General features: G+C 42.9%; 1 protein-coding gene across 2 annotated transcripts in view; it reads left to right on the forward strand.

The window, feature by feature from the left end:
• The window catches only part of WDR70 (WD repeat domain 70), a 272,758-nt gene extending 257,706 nt beyond the window's left edge, over positions 1-15,052 (forward strand). Inside the window, exon 18 of one of the 2 annotated variants that reach the window (XM_084628341.1) lies at positions 14,772-15,049. In XM_084628341.1, the coding sequence (XP_084484467.1) occupies positions 14,772-14,859 (88 nt within the window). In that variant the 3' untranslated portion in view covers positions 14,860-15,049. Of the gene's footprint in view, positions 1-14,771 lie in introns of both variants that reach the window. The other variant, XM_084628340.1, reaches the window with a different exon arrangement.
• The last annotated feature ends 8,173 nt before the right edge of the window (positions 15,053-23,225 follow it).

Below are 23,225 nucleotides of genomic sequence, written 5' to 3' on the forward strand. Positions count from 1 at the left end.
ATATTCCCCCTTAGTCGTCTCTTTTCCAAGCTGAAAAGTCCCAGTCTTATTAATCTCTCCTCAAATAGCATCCGTTCCATACCCCTAATAATTTTTGTTGCCCTTTTCTGAACCTTTTCCAATTCCAATATATCTTTTTATGAGATGGGACGACCACATCTGCATACAGTATTCAAGATGCAGGAGTACCATGGATTTATATAGAGGCAATATAATATTTTCTTTCTTATTATCTATCCCTTTCTTAATGATTCCCAACATTCTGTTTGCTTTTGTGACTGCTGCTGCACATTGAGTGGATGTTTTCAGAGAACTATCCACAGTGACTCTTGGTAACAGCTAATTTAGACCCCCTCAATGTGCATTACTTTGCATTTATCAACCTTGAATTTCATCTGCCATTTTGTTGCCCAGTCACCCAGTTTTGAGTGATCCTTTTGTAGCTCTTCTCAGTCTGCCTGGGGCTTAACTATCCTGAGTAATTTTGTATCATCTGAAAAATTTGCCACCTCACTACTTACTCCTTTTTCCAGATCAGTTATGAATATGTTGAATAGGACTGGGCCCAGTACAGCCCTCTGGGGAACACCACAATTTACCTCTCTCCATTCTGAAAACTGATATTTTATTCATACCCTTTGTTTCCTATCTTTTAACCAGTTACCAGTCCATGAGAGAACCTTCTCTCTTATCCCATGACAGCTTACTTTGCTTAAGAGCCTTTGGTGAGGGACCTTGTCAAAGGCTTTCTGAAAATCTAGGTACACTATATCCACTGGATCCCCCTTGCCCACATGCTTGTTGACCCCCCTCGAAGAATTCTAGTAGATTGGTGAGGCATGATTTCCCTTTACAAAAACCACATTGACTGTCTCCACAAATTATGTTCATCTATATGTCTGACAATTTTGTTCTTTACTATAGTTTCAACCAGTTTTCCCAGTACTGAAGTCAGGCTTACTGGCCTGTAATTGCCGGGATCACCTCTGGAGCCCTTTTAAAAACCTGGCGTCACATTAGCTATCCTCCAGTCATTTGGTCATTTAACAATTTAATCCATTTAACAATCTGTTATTTGACCAGGCTTTTTTTTATATATATTTCCCCATGGGTGATTATTCACTTAATGAGAAAAATAGAAAATTCTTTGCATTAGCTAAAAAAAATCCCTCGCTACATATTTAATCTTTTTTCCCCATTCCTGGTTTTTAAAATAATTTTAACAGAGGCGACTACTAGGTCCAAGTCTTTTTGCTGATCCCTTCCTTTAATTTTCATAATTCTGTAATTGTGATGACTGGGTTAGAGTTCATCTGGTCCTGATTCATAGTGGTAGGGTTAACAAGTATGTCATATTATCAAGTCATGGCTATAATAGACACTGTACTTTGAGGTTTTCCTTTATAATAAACAGCGGGCACAGAACCAAGAAAGTTGTGGTTTACCCTCACATTCTTAGTCACAAATAATACATGTGATGTCTCCTCACAGTCATACCATTTGCCTGAAACCAGCTTTGTTCTTTAGTGAATGAATCCTAGCCGATGAGTAACAATAATTTAAAAGAATTTGACCTATGAACTTCAAATTGCAGTGAAAACATTTGGAATGAGACACTCTGGTTTTAAGTAGTAAAGGAAAATGATTGTACTTTAACCTCTGTCTTCTACAGTCAGAAGCGGGGGAAGTCTTTTTTATAAGTCTTATCGGGGCTGATCCTCTTGCATTTTAAACTTTTCTGCAAGAACAGAGGAAGGAGGAAAAGAAACCTGCATGTTAATTAGCTACTCTTTATGTAAAAGCCTCTGGATAGAAACACAATAATTCTGGCTTGATCTGCTGTATTTGGCAGACTTTTTTCATTTTTATTTGAAAGTACAATAAGAAAAAGCCATACTTAAATAAATCAGGTGTGGGAGAATATTTTAAATGAGACGTTTTTCCTCGTTCAGTAGTTTTGAAATGCTTTATGAAACATACTCATTACACAGCTTATAGTCAACATTTATTTTTTGAAAGTCTCAAAACTAGTAGTGAAGATTAAATAAAATTAAATAAAATATTACATTGCTGTAATAAAAGATTGACCTGTTTTTTAAAAAATGAGAATAAATGATCTATTTATTTAACTACATTGCTTAGCTACGGTAACGAATTATTTAAAGGAAGTTAAAACATTTTTAAAAGTTCTTTACTTACATTCTGACAGAACCATTATTCTGAAAAAACTGACAAAAATTGATTTATTAGGACTGGTTGTTTAATGTTTTTTAATCTTAGTTAAAATCAGTTAGGCAATGAAAATAAGACTTACTAGACAATATCGCTTTCCTTTATAGAACTTTAGGAATTGCCATATTGAAACAAGACCAGAACAGTCCATCTGGTATGCTTTCCAGTCTCCAGCAGTAGCCAGTTTCAAACTAAGGTGTCCACAAAGATCAGCTATGCAATAACAGGCCAATAGAGGAAATTTGTTCCTATCTCCAGGCAGTTGGTGGTAGGCTTGTGTCCTGAAACATGGGTAGTTACATCTTATATCCTAGATAGTGTAACTGTAGATGTTATTTGTATAAGTGTCTTATCTTTCTTAATCTTTAAGTGGGTGTTCTAAAAGGACCATGGAGGGGGAATACAGGTGCAGTAACCCTGAAACTGTGACAGAAGTCACAATGGATGAAGATGGAGTAAAGACCTTGAGATTTGGCAGGGAATAAATTGTTATAGACCTTGGTGGTACCAATTTCAGTAGGGTGAAGAGGGTTTGAAGACAGATTGAAGGGTTCAAAAAAAGAGTTTGAGGAAAGGAACTTGAAGCAACCATTGTAAAGATTTTCAACTCTTTGTGAACTGTTTGCTTTAACACAGCTTTACAGAGATGCTTTAATTATTTCAGGTGTCCTCCTATCTTTCAAACTTACCACCAGCAGGAACCACTAAATGTTGTAGCTGAGGGTCCAATCATCCACATTTGAAGTGAATGGGTATTTTACACTGACCTGAGTGGTACAGGATAGGGGCCTAAGCAGGAAGTATTTTGCTGTTAATCTAAGACTTTTATGGTCAACATTTTATATTTAGCAGTGTTAAAAGAAACAGTCATTAAAATAACACAGGCTTTAGAATTGGGGACACAATTAGAACTTTATGATCAGATGGTAGTGATACCATATGCTAACTAAAAGCAGATACCTACTGTCATAAATATAAAGGGAAGGGTAAACCACTTTAAAATCCCTCCTGGCTAGAGGAAAAATCCTCTCACCTGTAAAGGGTTAAGAAGCTAAAGGTAACCTCGCTGGCACCTGACCAAAATGACCAATGAGGAGACAAGATACTTTCAAAAGCTGGGAGGAGGGAGAGAAACAAAGGGTCTGTGTGTGTCGGTATGCTTTTTTTTTTGCCGGGGATAGAACAGGAATGGAGTCTTAGAACTTTTAGTAAGTAATCTAGCTAGGTATGTATTAGATTATGATTTCTTTAAATGGCTGAGAAAAGAACTGTGCTGAATAGGATGACTATTTCTGTCTGTGTGTCTTTTTTGTAACTTAAGGTTTTGCCTAGAGGGTTTCTCTATGTTTTGAATCTAAGTACCCTGTAAGGTATCTACCATCCTGATTTTACAGGAGTGATTCCTTTACTTCTGTTTACTTCTACTTCTATTAAAAGTCTTCTTGTAAGAAAACTGAATGCTTTTTCATTGTTCTCAGATCCAAGGGTTTGGGTCTGTGGTCACCTATGCAAATTGGTGAGGATTTTTACCAAACCTTTCCCAGGAAGTGGGGTGCAAGGGTTGGGAGGATTTTGGGGGGAAAGACGTGTCCAAACTACGTTTCCCAGTAAACCCAGTTAGAGTTTGGTGGTGGCAGTGGATATTCCAAGGACAAAGGATAAAATTAATTTGTACCTTGGGGACGTTTTAACCTAAGCTGGTAAAAGTAAGCTTAGGAGGTTTTCATGCAGGTCCCCCCATCTGTACCCTAGAGTTCGGAGTGGGGGAGGAACCTTGACAACAGTTATGAAAAGTTAGTTACTGTTTTTGCTTCTTCGAGTGCTTGCTCATGTCGATTCTATGCGCGGTGACTCACAAGCAGTATCCCAGGAGGTGGGCTTGGAGTTCGCAGATGTACTGATTGCAACACTGCTCTCCCGAAATTGGCATCCTCATGGGCCTGTTGGGTGATGGCATAGTGGGCCATGAAGGTGTGAATGGATGACCAAGTCGTGGCTCTGCCGATGTCCTGATTGGTATCTGCACGAGGAATGCTGCGGCTGAAGCCTCGGCTCTTGCAGAATGAGCTGTCATGATGGCCAGAGGCAGAACCTTTGCCTGCTCGTAGCAAGCCCAGATGCAGGTGATTATCCAGGACGAGACTCTCTGGGATGACACCAGCAGACCTTTCATCTTATCCACCACTGCTACAAAAAGCCGTGTCGACCTGCGAAAGGTCTTAGTTCTTTCATTGTAGAAGGCCAGGACCTATCTAAGGTATGCAGCTGTCATTCCTCCTCAGTTCTGTGAGGCTTTGGAAAGAAGATGGGCAGAAAAATATCCTGATTGTTATGGAACTGTGACATCACCTTTTGTAGGAATGCCAGGTGTGGGTGAAACTAGACCTTGTCCTTGAAGAATGCTGTATAAAAGGGTTCAGAAATTAAGGCTCTGATTTTGGAAACCCACCTGGCTGAAGAAATTGCCATAGGAAGGCAGCCTCCCATGAGAGGAGCAGTTTATTAACAGGACCAGCACTTGACAGGTGGTCTATACTACGCCAATGCTGTGCTGAACCTGAATCTACGAACAGCCTTTGAACTGCCATACACTTTGTAAAAAGCCTTGGGGCTGCCGACAGACTGAAGGGGAGCACAGTGAACTGGTAGTGGTGTCGGTCCACCACAAACTGGAGGAACCACCTGTGTACATGGAAGATAGAATTGTGGAAATATGCATTCTTTAAGTCAACGGCGGCGTACCTGTCTCCCAGATCCAGGGAGAAAATGATAGAGGCTGGGAGATCATGTGGAACCTCAACTTCTTGAGATATTTGTTGAGGCGGTGCAGATCCAGGATGGGCCTCAGGCCCCCTTTGGCCTTCAGGATTAGGAAATATCTGGAATAAAATCCTTTCCCTCTCAAATCTCAAGGAACTTCCTCTACAGCCCCTACAAGTAGGAGGGCTTCTACCTGCCATACGAGAAGTTGCTCATGAGAGGGGTCTGTGAAGAGGGACGGGGTTGGTGGGGGAGGAAGGGGTGGATGAAAACTGCAGGGTATATCCAACTGACCCAGTACTGAGCACCCAAAGGTCTGATGTTACATGGGACCGTGCAGCGGGGAAGGGAAACAAGTGGTCCAAAAACAAAAGAGGGGATGAATCCTGTCTCAAGTTTGGTATGCCGTACCCTCAAAAGGCCTGCCTAAACCCACTGGGGTATCTGCTCGAACCCGACTGGGAGGCCGGGTCAGAAGGCATGGACTGGTGATGTTTTTACCCCTTCCCTTCTCTCTTATAGGAGTCCTGTCTTGGAGCCCCTAAAACCTTGGAGGGATGTTGAGGTCTAAAATGCTTCCTGGAGGCCGGGGTGCGTACAGGCCCAGAGTGTGCAACGTGGCCCTCGAATCCTTGAAGCTATATGGCTTGGCGTCCATCTGTTCAGAGAGCAGAGCATTGCCCTCGAAGGGGAGGTCCTGGACCAACTGCTGCACCTCCTGGGAGAGGCCCGACTATTGGAGCACAAACAGAGCCTCATGGTGACCGCACACACCATCGTTCTGGCTGCCGAGTCTTACACATCCAGAGCTGCCTGGAGTCAGGCTCTGGCCACAGTCTTGCCCTCCTCCAGGATGGCCAAGAACTCCTGCCTCGACTCCTGCAGTAGGGAGTCTCTGAACTTGGCCATCAACTCCCACAAATTAAAGTCATACCTCCCTAGCAAAGCCTGGTGGTTCAAGATACGGAGTTGGAGGCTGCCCGTGGAATAACCATTCCTTCCAAAGAAATGCGGTCTCTTGGCCTCCTTATTTTTTGGGGTTCCACCATATAGTACATTTTCTCCACCCTTTTAGAGAAATAGGGCAGAGAGGAAGAGGTCTTCCAAATGGCCTTAACTGGTCCCAACACTGCCTCATTGACTGGAAGGGCCACTCTGGAGGTAGCCACTGCTGCCAAGATATTAATTAGGCTGTGGGTGGACTCCTTCAGCTCCTCTGCTTCCAACACCAAATTCATGATACCGCCTTCAGAGGAAGTATCAACCCCTCCCGTAGCACTAGCTTCCTCCTCATCGTCCCTGGACGAGGCGGTAGCAGATCCTTTGAACCTGCTCCCACCAGATGATTTCAGGGCTCATCAGGAACTCCTGAAGTGGGTAACATGAATTTGGTGCTGGAAGTGGAGGAGCTGAAAGAATTCTTCTATCCCTGGTAGCCTTGGCAGGTATGGCCCCTTGGGGAGTGAGCTGAACTGGCAGGGACATCTAGTCCTTCGCAGCCTGGAAGGAATTGAGGAGGCCCGCAGTTGTGAGACAGCACAACAGGTCCTGGGAGTCAGAGGTGGGTCCTGAATTGGGCTCAGGACCTTCAACAGAGTGGCCAGAGCCAACTGCAGCTCTGGGGAGGACGAGTGGCCTGGCGTGGGTCTCATCATGTCAGCTGCTCCCCTTTGTCCCTCTTTGGTGCTGGAGAGCGCCCTCTCTCTTCATGCTGTTTCTTGTCTCTCTTCCTTGGCACCAGAGATGAACAGTGCGGGGAGGACCATAGTGCCAGCAGCACACTTCACACCAAGGCCAAAGTACTCAGCACTGATTTGGAGCAGGATGGCTCTAAGGATGGTCTGAAGGCTGTCTCCATCAACAGAGTCTTCAAACAAATGTCTATCTTTTTCAGTCCTTGGCCTGAAGCCCCTGCAGATTTTACGCTTCTTCACTTGAGCTTCCCCAAGGCACTTTAGACAGGCTGAATACGGGTTGCTCACAGGCATAGATTTGCCACAGGTGGAGCATGGCTTGAATCCTGGAGACTGGGGAATAGCCAGTTTGTGGGATGACGTCCCTCTAAGATCAGGATAACTACCTACACTCTAAACACTAACTTCGTAACAAAACTGACTAATTACAACTATATACAATGGAATAAAACTCAAACCACTAGGTTAGGAAAGCCTTGCAAAGGCAAAAAGAAAAGGAGTACTTGTGGCACCTTAGAGACTAACCAATTTATTTGAGCATAAGTTTTCGTGAGCTACAGCTCACTTCATCGGATGCATGTAGTGGAAAATACAGTGGGGAGATTTTATATACACAGAGAACATGAAACAATGAGTGTTACCATACACACTGTAACGAGAGTGATCAGGTAAGGTGAGCTATTACCAGCAGGAGAACAGGGCGGGGGGGGAACCTTTTGTAGTGATAATCAAGGTGGGCCCTTTCCAGCAGTTGACAAGAACGTGTGAGGAACAGTAGGGGGGGAAATAAACATGGGGAAATAGTTTTACTTTGTGTAATGACACATCCACTCCCAGTCTTTATTCAAGCCTAAGTTAATTGTATCCAGTTTGCAAATTAATTCCAATTCAGCAGATTCTCGTTGGAGTCTGGTTTTGAAGTTTTTTTGTTGAAGAATTGCCACTTTTAGGTCTGTAATCAAGTGACCAAAGAGATAGAATCATAGAATATCAGGGTTGGAAGGGACCCCAGAAGGTCATCTAGTCCAACCCCCTGCTCGAAGCAGAACCAATTTGCAGTTAAATCATCCCAGCCAGGGCTTTGTAAAGCCTGACCTTAAAAACCTCTAAGGAAGGAGATTCTATCACCTCCCTAGGTAACGCATTCCAGTGTTTCACCACCCTCTTAGTGAAAAAGTTTTTCCTAATATCCAATCTAAACCTCCCCCACTGCAACTTGAGACCATTACTCCTCGTTCTGTCATCTGCTACCATTGAGAACAGTCTAGAGCCATCCTCTTTGGAACCCCCTTTCAGGTAGTTGAAAGCAGCTATCAAATCCCCCCTCATTCTTCTCTTCTGCAGGCTAAACAATCCCAGCTCCCTCAGCCTCTCCTCATAACTCATGTGTTCCAGACCCCTAATCATTTTTGTTGCCCTTCGCTGGACTCTCTCCAATTTATCCACATCCTTCTTGAAGTGTGGGGCCCAAAACTGGACACAGTACTCCAGATGAGGCCTCACCAATGTCGAATAGAGGGGAACGATCACGTCCCTCGATCTGCTCGCTATGCCCCTACTTATACATCCCAAAATGCCATTGGCCTTCTTGGCAACAAGGGCACACTGCTGACTCATATCCAGCTTCTCGTCCACTGTCACCCCTAGGTCCTTTTCCGCAGAACTGCTGCCTAGCCATTCGGTCCCTAGTCTGTAGCTGTGCATTGGGTTCTTCCGTCCTAAGTGCAGGACCCTGCACTTATCCTTATTGAACCTCATCAGATTCCTTTTGGCCCAATCCTCCAATTTGTCTAGGTCCTTCTGTATCCTATCCCTCCCCTCCAGCGTATCTACCACTCCTCCCAGTTTAGTATCATCCGCAAATTTGCTGAGAGTGCAATCCACACCATCCTCCAGATCATTTATGAAGATATTGAACAAAACCGGCCCCAGGACCGACCCTTGGGGCACTCCACTTGATACTGGCTGCCAACTAGACATGGAGCCATTGATCACTACCCGTTGAGCCCGACAATCTAGCCATTGAAGTGGTTCTCTGACTGGTTTTTGAATGTTATAATTCTTGATGTCTGATTTGTGTCCATTTATTCTTTTACGTAGAGACTGTCCAGTTTGGCCAATGTATGTGGCAGGGGGACATTGCTGGCACATGATGGCATATATCACATTGGTAGATGTGCAGGTGAACGAGCCTCTGATAGTGTGGCTGATGTGATTAGCGCCCCCCCCCCCACTGTTCCTCACACGTTCTTGTCAACGGCTGGAAGTGGCCCACCTTGATAATCACTACAAAAGTCCCCCCCCCCCCCGCTCTCCTGCTGGTAACAGCTCACTTTACCTGATCACTCTTGTTACACTGTGTATGGTAACACCCATTGTTTCATGTTCTCTGTGTATATAAAATCTCCCCACTGTATTTTCCACTAAATGCATCCGATGAAGTGAGCTGTAGCTCACGAAAGCTTATGCTCAAATAAATTGGTTAGTCTCTAAGGTGCCACAAGTACTCCTTTTCTTTTTGTGGATACAGACTAACACGGCTGTTACTCTGAAACTTGCAAAGGCAAGAAGCTGTTCCAACTGCCATCATGGGTGGTAAGAAGGAACAGAGAGGGTGTGGGGCTGGCGGCACCCCTTATACCAGCACATACGCAAGGGGCTCCAGGGGGCACTAGTGCCAGCCCTATGGATACCACTAAGGGAAAAAAATCTCTGGCAACTGTGCACGTGGTGTGCACGCACCTAGCACGGAACTGACATGAGCAAGCACTCGAAGAAGAGTAGATATATCTCTGCAAAATATTTTGGCTTTGACAAAACAGCATATTTTGATGGGAAACTGGTCGAAAATGATCTGACCAGGTTTGCTCTCTAGGTTAAAAGCATCTGCCCACAATTTTATTACACTTTAGGTTATAATGCACCAGTGCTTTCTTAGAGAAAAGGACTGCATGTGCTCCAATCAATATTACAATTCCTTCCTCTAAGCCACCTCCTTTTGTGAATGGTAGGGAACAATGAGGACACAGACAGGAATTATATGATTTGGCCAAGCAGATGCAACATTATTTAACTTTAAGATATCTCTTAAAAACACCTACCCTGCCAGTAAGAAAAAGAGGGAGTTACAGTTCTCCTTTTTCTCTTTCATCCTAAACCCCTCTGGCCAAAAATGCACTTGACAGTCTTCACACCTACTTGTCAATGGCCATCATGACACATTCTCAAATTTGTCTACCTTTGGTCTGCTGTGGAGATAGAGGTTGGTGCCTACATGCTGGAGGAAAGGAAACTGATGTTTTTTGGAAAAGTAGGTGTCAAGGTTCCTCCCCCACTCTGAACTCTAGGGTACAGATGTGGGGACCTGCATGAAAACCTCCTAAGCTTACTTTTACCAGCTTAGGTTAAAACTTCCCCAAGGTACAAATTAATGTATCCTTTGCCCTTAGAATATCCACTGCCACCACCAAACTCTAACTGGGTTTACTGGGAAACGTAGTTTGGACACGTCTTTCCCCCCAAAATCCTCCCAACCCTTGCACCCCACTTCCTGGGAAAGGTTTGGTAAAAATCCTCACCAATTTGCATAGGTGACCAGAGACCCAAACCCTTGGATCTGAGAACAATGAAAAAGCATTCAGTTTTCTTACAAGAAGACTTTTAATAGAAGTAGAAGTAAATAGAAGTAAAGGAATCACTCCTGTAAAATCAGGATGGTAGATACCTTACAGGGTAATTAGATTGAAAACACAGAGAATCCCTCTAGGCAAAACCTTAAGTTACAAAAAAGACACAGACAGAAATAGTTATTCTATTCAGCACGATTCTTTTCTCAGCCATTTAAAGAAATCATAATCTAACACATACCCAGCTAGATTACTTACTAAAGTTCTAAGACTCCATTCCTGGTCTATCCCCGGCAAAAGCAGCATACCAACAGATACAGACCCTTTGTTTCTCTCCCTCCTCCCAGCTTTTGCAAGTATCTTGTCTCCTCATTGGTCAGGTGCCAGCGAGGTTACCTTTAGCTTCTTAACCCTTTACAGGTGAGAGGAGCTTTCCCCTGGCCAGGAGGGATTTCAAAGGGGTTTACCCTTCCCTTTATATTTATGACAACTGTTGTTCAAGATAAGTTGCTCACATCCATTCCATGACCTACCCTCCTATCCCTCTGTCGGAATTTCTGGCAAGAAGGAACAGAGGGGATGCAGGGCTGGCGGTGTCCCTGATACCGGCGCATAAGCCGGCCCTATGGACACCACTAAGGGAAAAAAATATCTGGCAACTGTGCATGAAGTGTACACATACCTAGTATGGAATGGACATGAGCAACACACCTTGAAGAACAGTTACAAAAGGTTAGTAATGGTTTTTTTTCAACAGGAAGGTTTCTGAGGGTGATCTCTCCTGTGAAGCTGTGAAATGAAATTGTCATCCTCCAGCCATCTCTGCTGGAGAGAGATATGTGGAGCTTTTACACAAGCATTGTGGTAACACACACAACTCTGTTTTCCCTGTTGTGTTTTAAACTCTTTTTTTGTATAATCTTTAAGCGGCCTAGGTGTGCATTTCAGGACCATTGTGGCACTTCTTTGGTAACTGGTGACGCTTGATTTTATGACAGTCACTCAATAAATGAAAATTGATGGGAGGACTGAAGGAAGAAAGAGTGTCATAGATTTTCATACACCATGGAGCCCTTGGAAATGAAAACATGTTAAAGTAATAAGCCTGTTCTAATAATTTTTTTCTACAAATGTTAGTCATGCAGCAAACTCCTACTACCACTGGCAACTTCTAGCTAGTGGTATGATTTTTTGTTTAAGTTAAATAATTTCTGCTAGTAATGGCTTAACAAAAACTGAATTTTTCCTTTGCTCATGTATTTACAACGGTCAGATGAATGAATCATCCTAGGTGTCCCAAATCACAGTTATATATTCTGTGGAGGTGGGAAAGTTTATACGCCAGCTGAACCAAGTCCAGTAGGTCATTTCATGCTAATGGTAAAAATGCGATAGCAAGCAGACTTGATTTCCTCTTTGCATTTTCCCTAGATGTTGTTATTGCTAGGTTATGCTGCAGTTTTTGCTTTAGTAGTCTCGGAACATCTTACAAGTTTCAGCAACTATATCAATATTTCATATATCATGGTAAAATGATATTTTAAATCACAGTATCCTGCTCCCCCAAATACACAGGATTTTTACCATATTGTGAATTAAATTATTCTTCCTGGGGATTTAAATTAGCTGTTACCATGCAAGAAAGAGATCTTGGCCACATCGTGGATCGTCCTCTGAAAACATCTGCTTATTGTGCAGTAACAGTCAAAAGGCTAACAGAATGTTAGGAACCATTAGGAAAGGGATGGGCGATAAAAGAAAATATCATAGTGTTCCTATATAAATCCATGTAACATCCACACCTTTAATACTGCATGCCGTTCTGGTGGCTTTATCTCAAAAAAAGATATATTGGAATTGGAAAAGCTGCAGAGAAGTGCAACGAAAATGATTAGGGGTATGGAATGGCTTCCATATGAGGAGAAATTAAAAAGACTGAAACCATTCAGTTTAGAAAAGAGACAACTAAGGGTGTCTGATAGAGGTCTATATGATACAGGTGTATAAAATCATGAATGGTGTGGAGAAAGTGAATAGGGAAGTGGCATTTACCCCTTCACATAACACAAAAATTAGGGGCACCTGATGAAATTAACAGGCAGCAGAGTTGAAACAATCATAAGGAAATACTTCCACAGGTTGACTCTGTGTTGTGTGAAAAACTCATTGCCAGAGGTTGTTGTGAGGCCAAAAGTATAGCTGAGTTCAAAAAAGAATTAGATAAGTTCTTGGAGAATAGGTCCATCAATGACTATTAGCCAGGATGGTCAGCGACACGACCCCACGCTTGGGCTGTCCTAAACTTCCAACTGCCAGAAGCATCTGGCACTGGCCACTGTCAGAGACAGGATACTGGGCTAGATGGACCATTGGTCTGATCCAGTACGGCCGTTCTTGTTATGTTCTTGATGACTCCAACTCAAATTATTATCTTCACAGATTTTTATATCAGAAATATAAGTTATCACAGGTCAGTTGTGTTGCACTAACAGACAACCTGATGTTGACCTGACTTGTTACTACATGACACTCAGAGATGTTTCTGTACAAAAGCCTAGATAGGCAGATAGACTCTTAAAGTTGGTTAATAAACTGCCATCAACAAGATTTGGAGAGAGAAGGAGAAACAAAGAAGATTCCATAAATTCCATTTCTTCAACAGCCAATAAAATCGTATGTTTTAGCCAGTGAAGCCTTCGTCCCTGGCGACCATATTGGCTGAAGTATTGCTGCTGCTGCTTACTTCTTTAAAAAAAATTTCCTACTGAAGAAGTGGAGTTTATGGAACTGTCTTTGAATTATTTAAAATGTCTGACTATTTTCATTTTTTCAAAGTGTTTAACTTGATATAGTATGAAGTATAATATCTTCATGCCTTGTGCTGTCTCATTGGAACGGATCCCAAGCTCTGCTTAAATGCAGTGAGATGGAGGGAAAGTGAGTTTGGCCTTGTCTCTGTGGAGACTTTTGTTCGCAACAAGCCAGGGTGTGAATGTACAGTGCTCTACCCTGCCTTGTAGTACGTTGCTGAGTGGACCCTGCTACCGGTCACTAAAAGTTCCATAATGCTTTTTGAGGTATTCCTATTTGAACTTTTAGTGTGTGGGAGGCTACTGCACATGCACTAAATCTCAAGATTACTCAGGGACCTTACACCAGTGGAGGATGGTTCACTCTGACATGGCCGTTCCAACAAAAACACCCCCAACACTCCTCACTCCTATGTTGGTGGTGGAGGGGTTGGCTGGTGTCGGAGGCAGGCACACCAGGGGGAGAGCCCTGGCAAAAGGCATTCTTCACTGATGATCTCTCGCTTCTTTAAATCCATGTTGTGCCACATACTTAGCAGACTGGAGAATCCAGCCTATTAATATTAATGGCTGTGTTATACACATTAGCTATTGTTCCCATTGAAGTCAGTGGTAACTTTAATTATGCCCCTTAATTTAAGTAAGTTAAGCACAATTTTGTTAAGGTTTATGCACTTTGCCAAATCTGCTGAATAATAGTTGTAATAATAACAATATATAGCACTTATATAGCATTTTACATCCTCAAAAGTGCTGTAAAAACATTAGTTAATATGCCAATAAGCCAAAAATTCTGTTGACTGCATTTTGTACTTTACACTTGATTGTTGCTTGGAAGTATGAATCTCTGTTGTAGCCAATTTTAGAAATTCAGTGGTTTCACTAGTACTGCTTGAAGGTTTTGTGGTTATTCTTAAACATTAGATTGGGAACAGTAGACTAAACTGAGATTAAAGTGCCAAACAGCGGAATGAACAGACACAGAGTTTGGTGAAAAACTATTTGATACTGTTCTAGTTTAAAAAGTAGTCAGTGAATATTCTGTAGAGTTTTTAAGTATTTTGTTTAAATACAAGCAAATAACGTCCGGATAGATAGGCTCAAGATTACTTTCAGGATACAGCATGTTCTTGTATGAGTATCATTACTTTTATTATGCTACAGTAGTGCTGGATGGTCTCTGTGGAGAGGAGCTGTTTTTTCATGTGTAGGCTTGAAAACAAGAATAGCACAGTTTCTATTTGATAGCTGTCAAACTTCAGTGGTTGAAAGATTTATTTTAAAAAATACCATGAAATGTGAAAATGTACAGCTCAGTTTTTGTAGCCTTATATTAAATTCCCTTTATTCCCGTCTGATATCTTAATTTTATTAATTGAAAACACACATAACAGTGCCTGCTGAAGAGCAAACAGTACTTGCAAGAGATGCATATTTATTCATTAGTCTGCTTGTTCGTTCATTTTTTGCCTTAGAACAGCAAATTTCTCTGATTTGCTAGAAATTTAGTGAATATTTTTATTTCATGATTAAATGAAATAATTAAGCCGATAACGTTTTTTTCTCTTTTGGGAATCACAGAAGAAAGTGTTCACTTCTGCATAGAAGAGCTGTGGTTAATCATTATTCTGCTTCTTAATATTTTCTAGGACTCAACCAAAAGCAGTTTTTGCAGAAGTGGAATCAGAGGAAGATGAAACAGACAACAAACCAGAGTGGAAAAAGCGTAAAATATGAAGTACTTGATTCATGGTTGGGTGACTGTGGATTCAAAACAAAGTGGAGAGTTATTTCATTATGCAATAAAAGGTTAAATTCTTTACAAACAGAAATTCTTTGAATGCATTGCATGATTTCCAACTGAAGATGATTGTTGTTCTGCCTTTTGTAATAAGGAGTTAATTATATTATGCAAAAATCTTATGTCATTTTCTTAACTTTAGATTTTTTTTAAAAAGTATTTGTGTTTGTAATTTTTAACCAGAATACATCATCAATGATTAATGAGAAAGCAGCATTTTACTGTAATATTCCATATGAAGATTTTAAGTAAGAACATAAAAACTGGAGTTTTTCAAGCTTCTTTTATTTATTCCAATAACATCTATCAAGCTGTGCAAAAAAGTCATGATTTCACATTTTTTAGGAATATCAATTTAGAATAATTCTTAGGCATCAGGTTTGTTTAGCTGGTGTGCTAGTTTTGTAAAACATCAAATATTTTCTAGTATTTGTGACTTATCTGAAATATGTTTCTTTTGAATTATACAGTCTCTCACATTACTGGTAAAGATTTTATAAGCCGTACGGAGTAAGAATGTACAATTCTGTATATTTGTCTGAATTAAAACATTGTACACTTGTTACTTTTTTTTTCTAATTGTGTATGGATTATTCAAAGTTAAATAGATTTTGTTCAGGCCTCTTAAATCTGTTGTTGTATATTGGTAAGCAATAACACTTGATAATGTGTGTTTGTTAGTCAATATACACATAGACTTGGGCTTGCTGAGGTGTATAGCTGAACTGTGCATATATTGGCTGACAAAGTCACTTTCTAAAGAGAGTGGGTTGGGGGGGGAGAAAACCTGGATTTGTGCTGGAAATGGCCCATCTTTATTATCATACACGTTGTAAGGAGAGTGATCACTTTAGATAAGCTATTACCAGCAGGAGAGTGGGGTGGGAGGAGAGAAAACCTTTTGTAGTGGTAAACACCCATTTTTTCATGGTCTGTGTGTATAAAAACATCTTCCGTATTTTCCACAGTATGCATCCGATGAAGTGAGCTGTAGCTCACGAAAGCTTATGCTCAAATAAATTGGTTAGTCTCTAAGATGCCACAAGTCCTCCTTTTCTTTTTTCTAAAGTGTGATACTGACCTTTATAAAATGGTGGTATTTACCAGCAAGTTGCTATGGTAAATGTCACTAAGTGAAGGAGAGAGATTTAAAAACACAAAAACAAACCACCCTCCTTAAGGCAAATAAAGAGGAAGCTAGATCACTTGTGGGCTTGTATATTTTGGTTCTGATAATATTTTGGTTCTGATAATACTTGCTTGCATTTCTGCTTTTAGTGCAGGACACTGTTCTGACCTTCATTCTGTTGGGTGGCATTCTGTTGGTCTTCTGTGTTACTCAGATACCTTGTTTTCTTCAGACTCTCGTATATCAGGCCAACTCACGGCTGAGGCTCTTTCTAAGTCCTTCTGGTCTTGTCATTGGCCTGTCTGTCCAGATGTGCCAGCTCTCCGCTGCTGTTCAACTCAGTTGTGTTTGGTTTTATCTTCACCACTGTCCTGAGTCTGTAGCTACTTCATGTGACCTGTGTTCCATTGCAGCTTGGACAGTTGCATTTTACCATTGCTATTTGTTGACTAGACCCAGACCTGCTCACCTGTGCATATTGGCCTCAGGTTCTTGGCTCCTTGCAGGCTGCCTGATTAGCTGGGCATTCTGTTAACCGCTTCTTTTTCCTGTCCATTATCCCTATGCTGGGCTGCAGCAGACTACCCCTCATGGAAAGCAGAGTTTTGGTTCTCCAGCCCATCAGTCCCTGTGCAGGGCTACTGTCTTGTCCCTGGGAGGGTATTTTGCAATGGTTCAGCATTGCCAGGGAGGGATCCCTTCCTGTCTACATTGCCTTTCATAGAATCATAGAATATCAGGGTTGGAAGGGACCCCAGAAGGTCATCTAGTCCAACCCCCTGCTCAAAGCAGGACCAATTCCCAGTTAAATCATCCCAGCCAGGGCTCTGTCAAGCCTGACCTTAAAAACCTCTAAGGAAGGAGATTCTACCACCTCCCTAGGTAACGCATTCCAGTGTTTCACCACCCTCTTAGTGAAAAAGTTTTTCCTAATATCCAATCTAAACCTCCCCCACTGCAACTTGAGACCATTACTCCTCGTTCTGTCATCTGCTACCATTGAGAACAGTCTAGAGCCATCCTCTTTGGAACCCCCTTTCAGGTAGTTGAAAGCAGCTATCAAATCCCCCCTCATTCTTCTCTTCTGCAGGCTAAACAATCCCAGCTCCCTCAGCCTCTCCTCATAACTCATGTGTTCCAGTCCCCTAATCATTTTTGTTGCCCTTCGCTGGACTCTCTCCAATTTATCCACATCCTTCTTGAAGTGTGGGGCCCAAAACTGGACACAGTACTCCAGATGAGGCCTCACCAATGTCGAATAGAGGGGAACGATCACGTCCCTCGATCTGCTCGCTATGCCCCTACTTATACATCCCAAAATGCCATTGGCCTTCTTGGCAACAAGGGCACACTGCTGACTCATATCCAGCTTCTCGTCCACTGTCACCCCTAGGTCCTTTTCCGCAGAACTGCTGCCTAGCCATTCGGTCCCTAGTCTGTAGCGGTGCATTGGGTTCTTCCGTCCTAAGTGCAGGACCCTGCACTTATCCTTATTGAACCTCATCAGATTCCTTTTGGCCCAATCTTCCAATTGGTCTAGGTCCTTCTGTATCCTATCCCTCCCCTCCAGCGTATCTACCACTCCTCCCAGTTTAGTATCATCCGCAAATTTGCTGAGAGTGCAATCCACACCATCCTCCAGATCATTTATGAAGATATTGAATAAAACCGGCCCCAGGACCGACCCTTGGGGCACTCCACTTGATACCGGCTGCCAACTAGACATGGAGCCATTGATCACTACCCGTTGAGCCCGACAATCTAGCCAGCTTTCTACCCACCTTATAGTGCATTCATCCAGCCCATACTTCTTTAACTTGCTGACAAGAATACTGTGGGAGACCGTGTCAAAAGCTTTGCTAAAGTCAAGAAACAATACATCCACTGCTTTCCCTTCATCCACAGAACCAGTAATCTCATCATAAAAGGCGATTAGATTAGTCAGGCATGACCTTCCCTTGGTGAATCCATGCTGGCTGTTCCTGATCACTATCCTCTCATGCAAGTGCTTCAGGATTGATTCTTTGAGGACCTGCTCCATGATTTTTCCAGGGACTGAGGTGAGGCTGACTGGCCTGTAGTTCCCAGGATCTTTCTTCTTCCCTTTTTTAAAGATTGGCACTACATTAGCCTTTTTCCAGTCATCCGGGACTTCCCCGGTTCGCCATGAGTTTTCAAAGATAATGGCCAGTGGCTCTGCAATCACAGCCGCCAATTCCTTCAGCACTCTCAGATGCAACTCGTCCGGCCCCATGCACTTGTGCACGTCCAGCTTTTCTAAATAGTCCCTAACCGCCTCTATCTCCACAGAGGGCTGGCCATCTCTTCCGCATTTTGTGATGCCCAGCGCAGCAGTCTGGGAGCTGACCTTGTTAGTGAAAACAGAGGCAAAAAAAGCATTGAGCTTTGCCATCAGTCTCTTGTCTACGACTTCACTGCTGACTCTGCCTTTCTGTAGTTTTGTGTGGGTACTCAGGGGAAGATATTGTTTTAAGCCTAATAATCTGCTCCTGGCACCAGTTTAGGAGTTGCTGCAGTCTGGTATCATGATCCTAGACTATCTGTCAACATCATCTGCTACAATAAGAACGTCATTAGCTACCATCTTGATGATTGGGAGGTTCCTCTCATGCCTGGTTCAGTTTGCATTGGAACACCTCCGGAGATGGACCAATGCCCATAAACAATCATACCCAGCTGTACTTGCCAAAAGGTGCAGTAAAAGTTGTCAGGTGGCTGAATGGCTCATCTAGCTCAATACTCCAAAACCCATTCTTGATATCACAAACAATGAAAACTTCTTCCCTGGATAAGTTGGGTAATGTGTCCTCAGTTATAGGTAATGGGTGGTAACTGATCCTCACTTTAGCTGAAAGTTTTCTCACCCTTACTATACTGCTGTTCCACTCTGCTAATTTCAGTGGGGTAATGATGCCTCCTCTTTGCAGGCTTGCCAGTTCCTCCTTCTGTGGTTCCACCACAGATAATGGAACTCTGCAATTAGGTAAACTCATGGAGAGGTATGAGGGAGGTGTCTGTTTCCAACTTCATTTTGCCCTGTGTGTGTCCATCTCCTTGAAATATGTCCTTATATTCTGTTATAAGTTTGGATAGGGCCCACAGTGAATGTTCTCCCTCCTCTCTCAAGTTGAGGATGTTCTGGTGTTGTACTGCAATCACATCCATGGCTTGCACTTCTCTGCTGCCCTGAGTGGTGGTACTCCTCTGTATCAACTATTACAAATTCCAAACAATAACATTTCTTATTTTGTGGGTTTCTTATTGACAGCCTACATGTGCACACTGGTTTTATTGTGCATCATCAGAACTTAGTAACTTTTGGGATGGGAATGTGGGGGGTGCAAGAGTCAGGGCATAGGGTGTGGGGGGGCTGGGTATGTGTGGGGGGTGCAGGAGTCAGGGCAGAGGGTGTGTGAGAAGGGTGCAGGAGGCTGGGGTGTGTGTGGGGGGGTGCAGGGGTCTGGGCAGAGGGCTGGGAGTGTGTGTGAGGGGGGTTGCAGGGGTCAGGGCCGCCGGCCCCACTCAGCCCGCTGCCGGCCTGGGTTCGGCAGCGGGCTGAGCGGGGCCGGCACCTGGGACCCAGCAGGCAGCAGCATGCCATTAAAACTTGGCTCACGTGTCGTCTTTGGCACGCGTGCCATAGGTTGCTGACCCCTGCTCTAATATCTCTAAAGTTACGTGTGGATGCTCTGTAATGTATCTATTCCCTCTTTTGCTTCTTGGTGTTGGGTAAGAAACCCATTTGTGGTCACAATACTCATCAGACATTTTTATCAGCTATTCCAGTGTTTCAGGCATTATTCCTGGCCACAGCATTTCACTCACTCACTTATCCTTTCCCCCCAGTGAGATAGTAAAAAATCTTTATCTTCATTTTCTCATCTTTATCCCCTATGGTCAACTATGTATGCAGAATCAGTTCTTGCATCCACTGTTTACATGATTGTGCCAAGCTTTATGTGTGGAAATCCAGCATTCCTGGTAGTTTGAACTTCTTCATGCTCTCTGTTTGCTCTATTTCTAGGTGCTGTTTTGTTTGCTGTGCATTTCCCCAAGCTGATTGCTGTCACCATATTTCACTTGTGCTGGGCAATAACATTAGAGGACTCCATGTTTCTAGAACTAAACTGGTTCTTTATTAAGAGAACTATTTACAGATGTGCTATAGTTGCAGCTAGCATTCCAGCCCACGTGCACAGACTGACTTACTGGTGCCTCCTCCAAACTCTTCCCTCCTGCATCCTGTGCTCCTCCCTCCAAGTTCCATGCAGGTTGCTACACTCTCACATACAGCTTGTAGTAGAGGGAATTTTGAATGGTATTTTTCATTTAGAATAATGGAGGATTCCATTTCTTTTAGTGGGGGTTGGTCAAGATGTGGTCTAGTAGGTCCAGTCAGACACTTACACTGAGAGTTCACCTACTACAGGCCAGGACTTCTGGCTACAATATCCAGCTGCTCTATAACAACAAATTTCTACTAATTGTACCTTCATATTACCATAATAAAGGACAGGGGAAGAAACTGCATTGTTTTTCAAAAATAATGTAATGATCTTGACAATTACCTCAATCTGTAAGAAAATAATAGTACAGCTAAGAGAAAACTGTAAACATCTTGATCAACAAATTGGAAGTAATAAGAACCACAGATTTATAAAGAAATGCCATTAGTAAATCACTTAGGTGCAGTGAATCAGAAAATTTTAGTTGAACAATTAAGTGAGTAAGAGTCTGGATTGAAAACTGGCTCTAGGCCGTTAAGAATTGGGTAATGATAAATAGCAATGTATTGAGATGAGTGGGAGGTGACTAGTGGGATGCTGCCGGAATAGGAGTTATGTCCGGTCTTATATAACATCATCTTAAGCTCCCCCCTTCCAGTTCATTAAACAGCATGTTAATGAAATTAACAGATGATACTAAATAGAGGACTGCTGCAAACACCATTGAAATGAGAGAGACAGGAAATAACAAAGGGAGTGAGCCCTGGCAAATGCAAAATAATACAGCTGGAGGAGAGTGATTCAAAATGCAGATTTTTTTTTCTCATGGGAGAGGGACGTTTGGACTGTGGTAATATCTGAGTAGACTAGAGCAACGTTTTTCAAAGTTCGGGTTGTGACCCAGTACTGGGTCGCAGCATGTAAGGCAATGGGTCACTCTGGTCAGCACCACCAACCGAGACGTTAAAAGTATCAATCGTCAGTGCTGCCCAGCTAAGGCAGGCTAGTGCCTACCTGTTCCAGCACAGCGCTGCACTCTGGAAGCGGCCAGCAGTGGGTCCGGCTTCTAGGCAGGGGGGCCACGGCGCTCCGCACGCTGCCCCTGTCCTGAGCATCGGCTCCACACTCCCATTAGCCGGTTCCTGGCCAATGGGAGTTGGGCGGCGGGGTGGGTGGGGGTGTGCCTGCTTGCGCGCCTCCATCTAGGAGCCAGACCTGCTGCTGGCTGCTTCAGGCGCAGTGCAGTCCGCGGGGCCAGGACAGGTGGGAAGCCTGCCTCTGCGCCTTGGCTGCGACACTGATTGGGAGCTGCCAGAGGTAAGTCTGTGCCCCAATCCCCTGCCCCAGCCCTGAGCCCCCTCCAAATCTGGAACCCCTTCCTGCACCCCAAACCCCTCATCCCCGGCCCTACCCCAAAATCCTGACCCCCTCCTGCATCCCTACCCCAGCCCTGAGCCCCTCCCACATGCCAAACCCCTTATCCCCAGCTCCATTGGGTTGCAGGCATCAACAATTTTCTTCAACTGGGTCCCAAGAAAAATTTTTGAAAACCACTGGACTAGAGCTTGTCGATGGCAACTGAGATGAGTTTGCATTCTGATGTGGCAGCAGCAAAAGCAAATGCAATTTTGGGCTGCCTTTGCAAAAGCATTGCTCCTGACTAGATGGATTAAGTGAGAGCTACTCTGGAATGTTGTGTATTTTACACCTCAGCCCCAGAAAAGTGACAAAAGTAATTATTGTGACTCTAATCTGAAAAGTGACAGTAAAAATGTCCCCAGAAGGATCTATTTTTATTAGGGTGTTGATTAATAGCAGTTAACTCAGGATCAACTCAAAAAAATTAATTGCGATTAAAAAAGTTAATCGCAATTAATCACAGTTTCAATCACACTGTTAACAATAGACTACCAATTTAAATATTTTGGATGTTTTTCTACATTTTCAAATATATGGATTTCAGTTACAACACAGAATACAAAGTACAGTACTCACATTGTATTATTTTTATTACAAGTATTTGCACGGTAAAAATGATAAAACAAATAGTAGTTTTCAATTCAACTCATACAAGTACCATAGTGCAATCTCTTTATCGTGAAAACGCAACTTACAAACGTCGATTTTTTTGTTGTTGTTACATAACTGCCCTAAAAAACAAAACAATGTAATACTTTGGAGCCTACAAGTCCACTCAGTCCTACTTCTTGTTCAGCCAATCGCTAAGAGAAACAAGTTTGTTTACATTTATGGGAGATAATGCTGCCAGCTTCTTATTTACAATGGCACCTGAAAGTGAGAACAGATGTTCGCATGGCACTTTGCAGCCAGCATTGCAAGGTTTTTACATGCCAGATATGCTAAACATTCATATGGCCCTTCATGTTTTGGCCACCATTCCAGAGGACATGCTTCCATGCTGATGCTGCTCATTTAAAAAAAAAGTGTTTATTAAATTTGTGACTGAACTCCTTGGGGGGAGAATTGTATGTCTCCTACTCTGTGTTTTACCCCAAAATCTGATTGGGATGGGGTTTGGAGCATGCTTTCAGAAGTCTTAAAAGAGCAACACTCCGATGCAGAAACTGCAGAATCCAAACTACCAAAAAAGAAAATCAACCTTCTATTGGTGGCATCTGACTCAGATGATGAAAATGAACATGCATTAGTCTGCACTGCTTTGGGTCATTATCAAGCAGAACCCATTATCATCATGGACACATGTCCTCTGAAATGGTGGTTGAAGCATGAAGGGACATATAAATCTTTAGCGCATCTGGCACGTAAATATCTTGCAATGCCAGTTACAACAGTGCCATGCGAATGCCTGTTCTCACTTTCAAGTGACATTGTAAACAAGAAGCAGGCAGCATTATCTCCTGCAAATGTAAATTAACTTGTTTGTCTGAGCAATTGGCTGAAGAAG

This window comes from Lepidochelys olivacea, assembly GCF_965140295.1.
Source record: "Lepidochelys olivacea isolate rLepOli2 genome assembly, chromosome: 5".
Lineage (NCBI taxonomy): Eukaryota > Metazoa > Chordata > Testudines > Cheloniidae > Lepidochelys > Lepidochelys olivacea.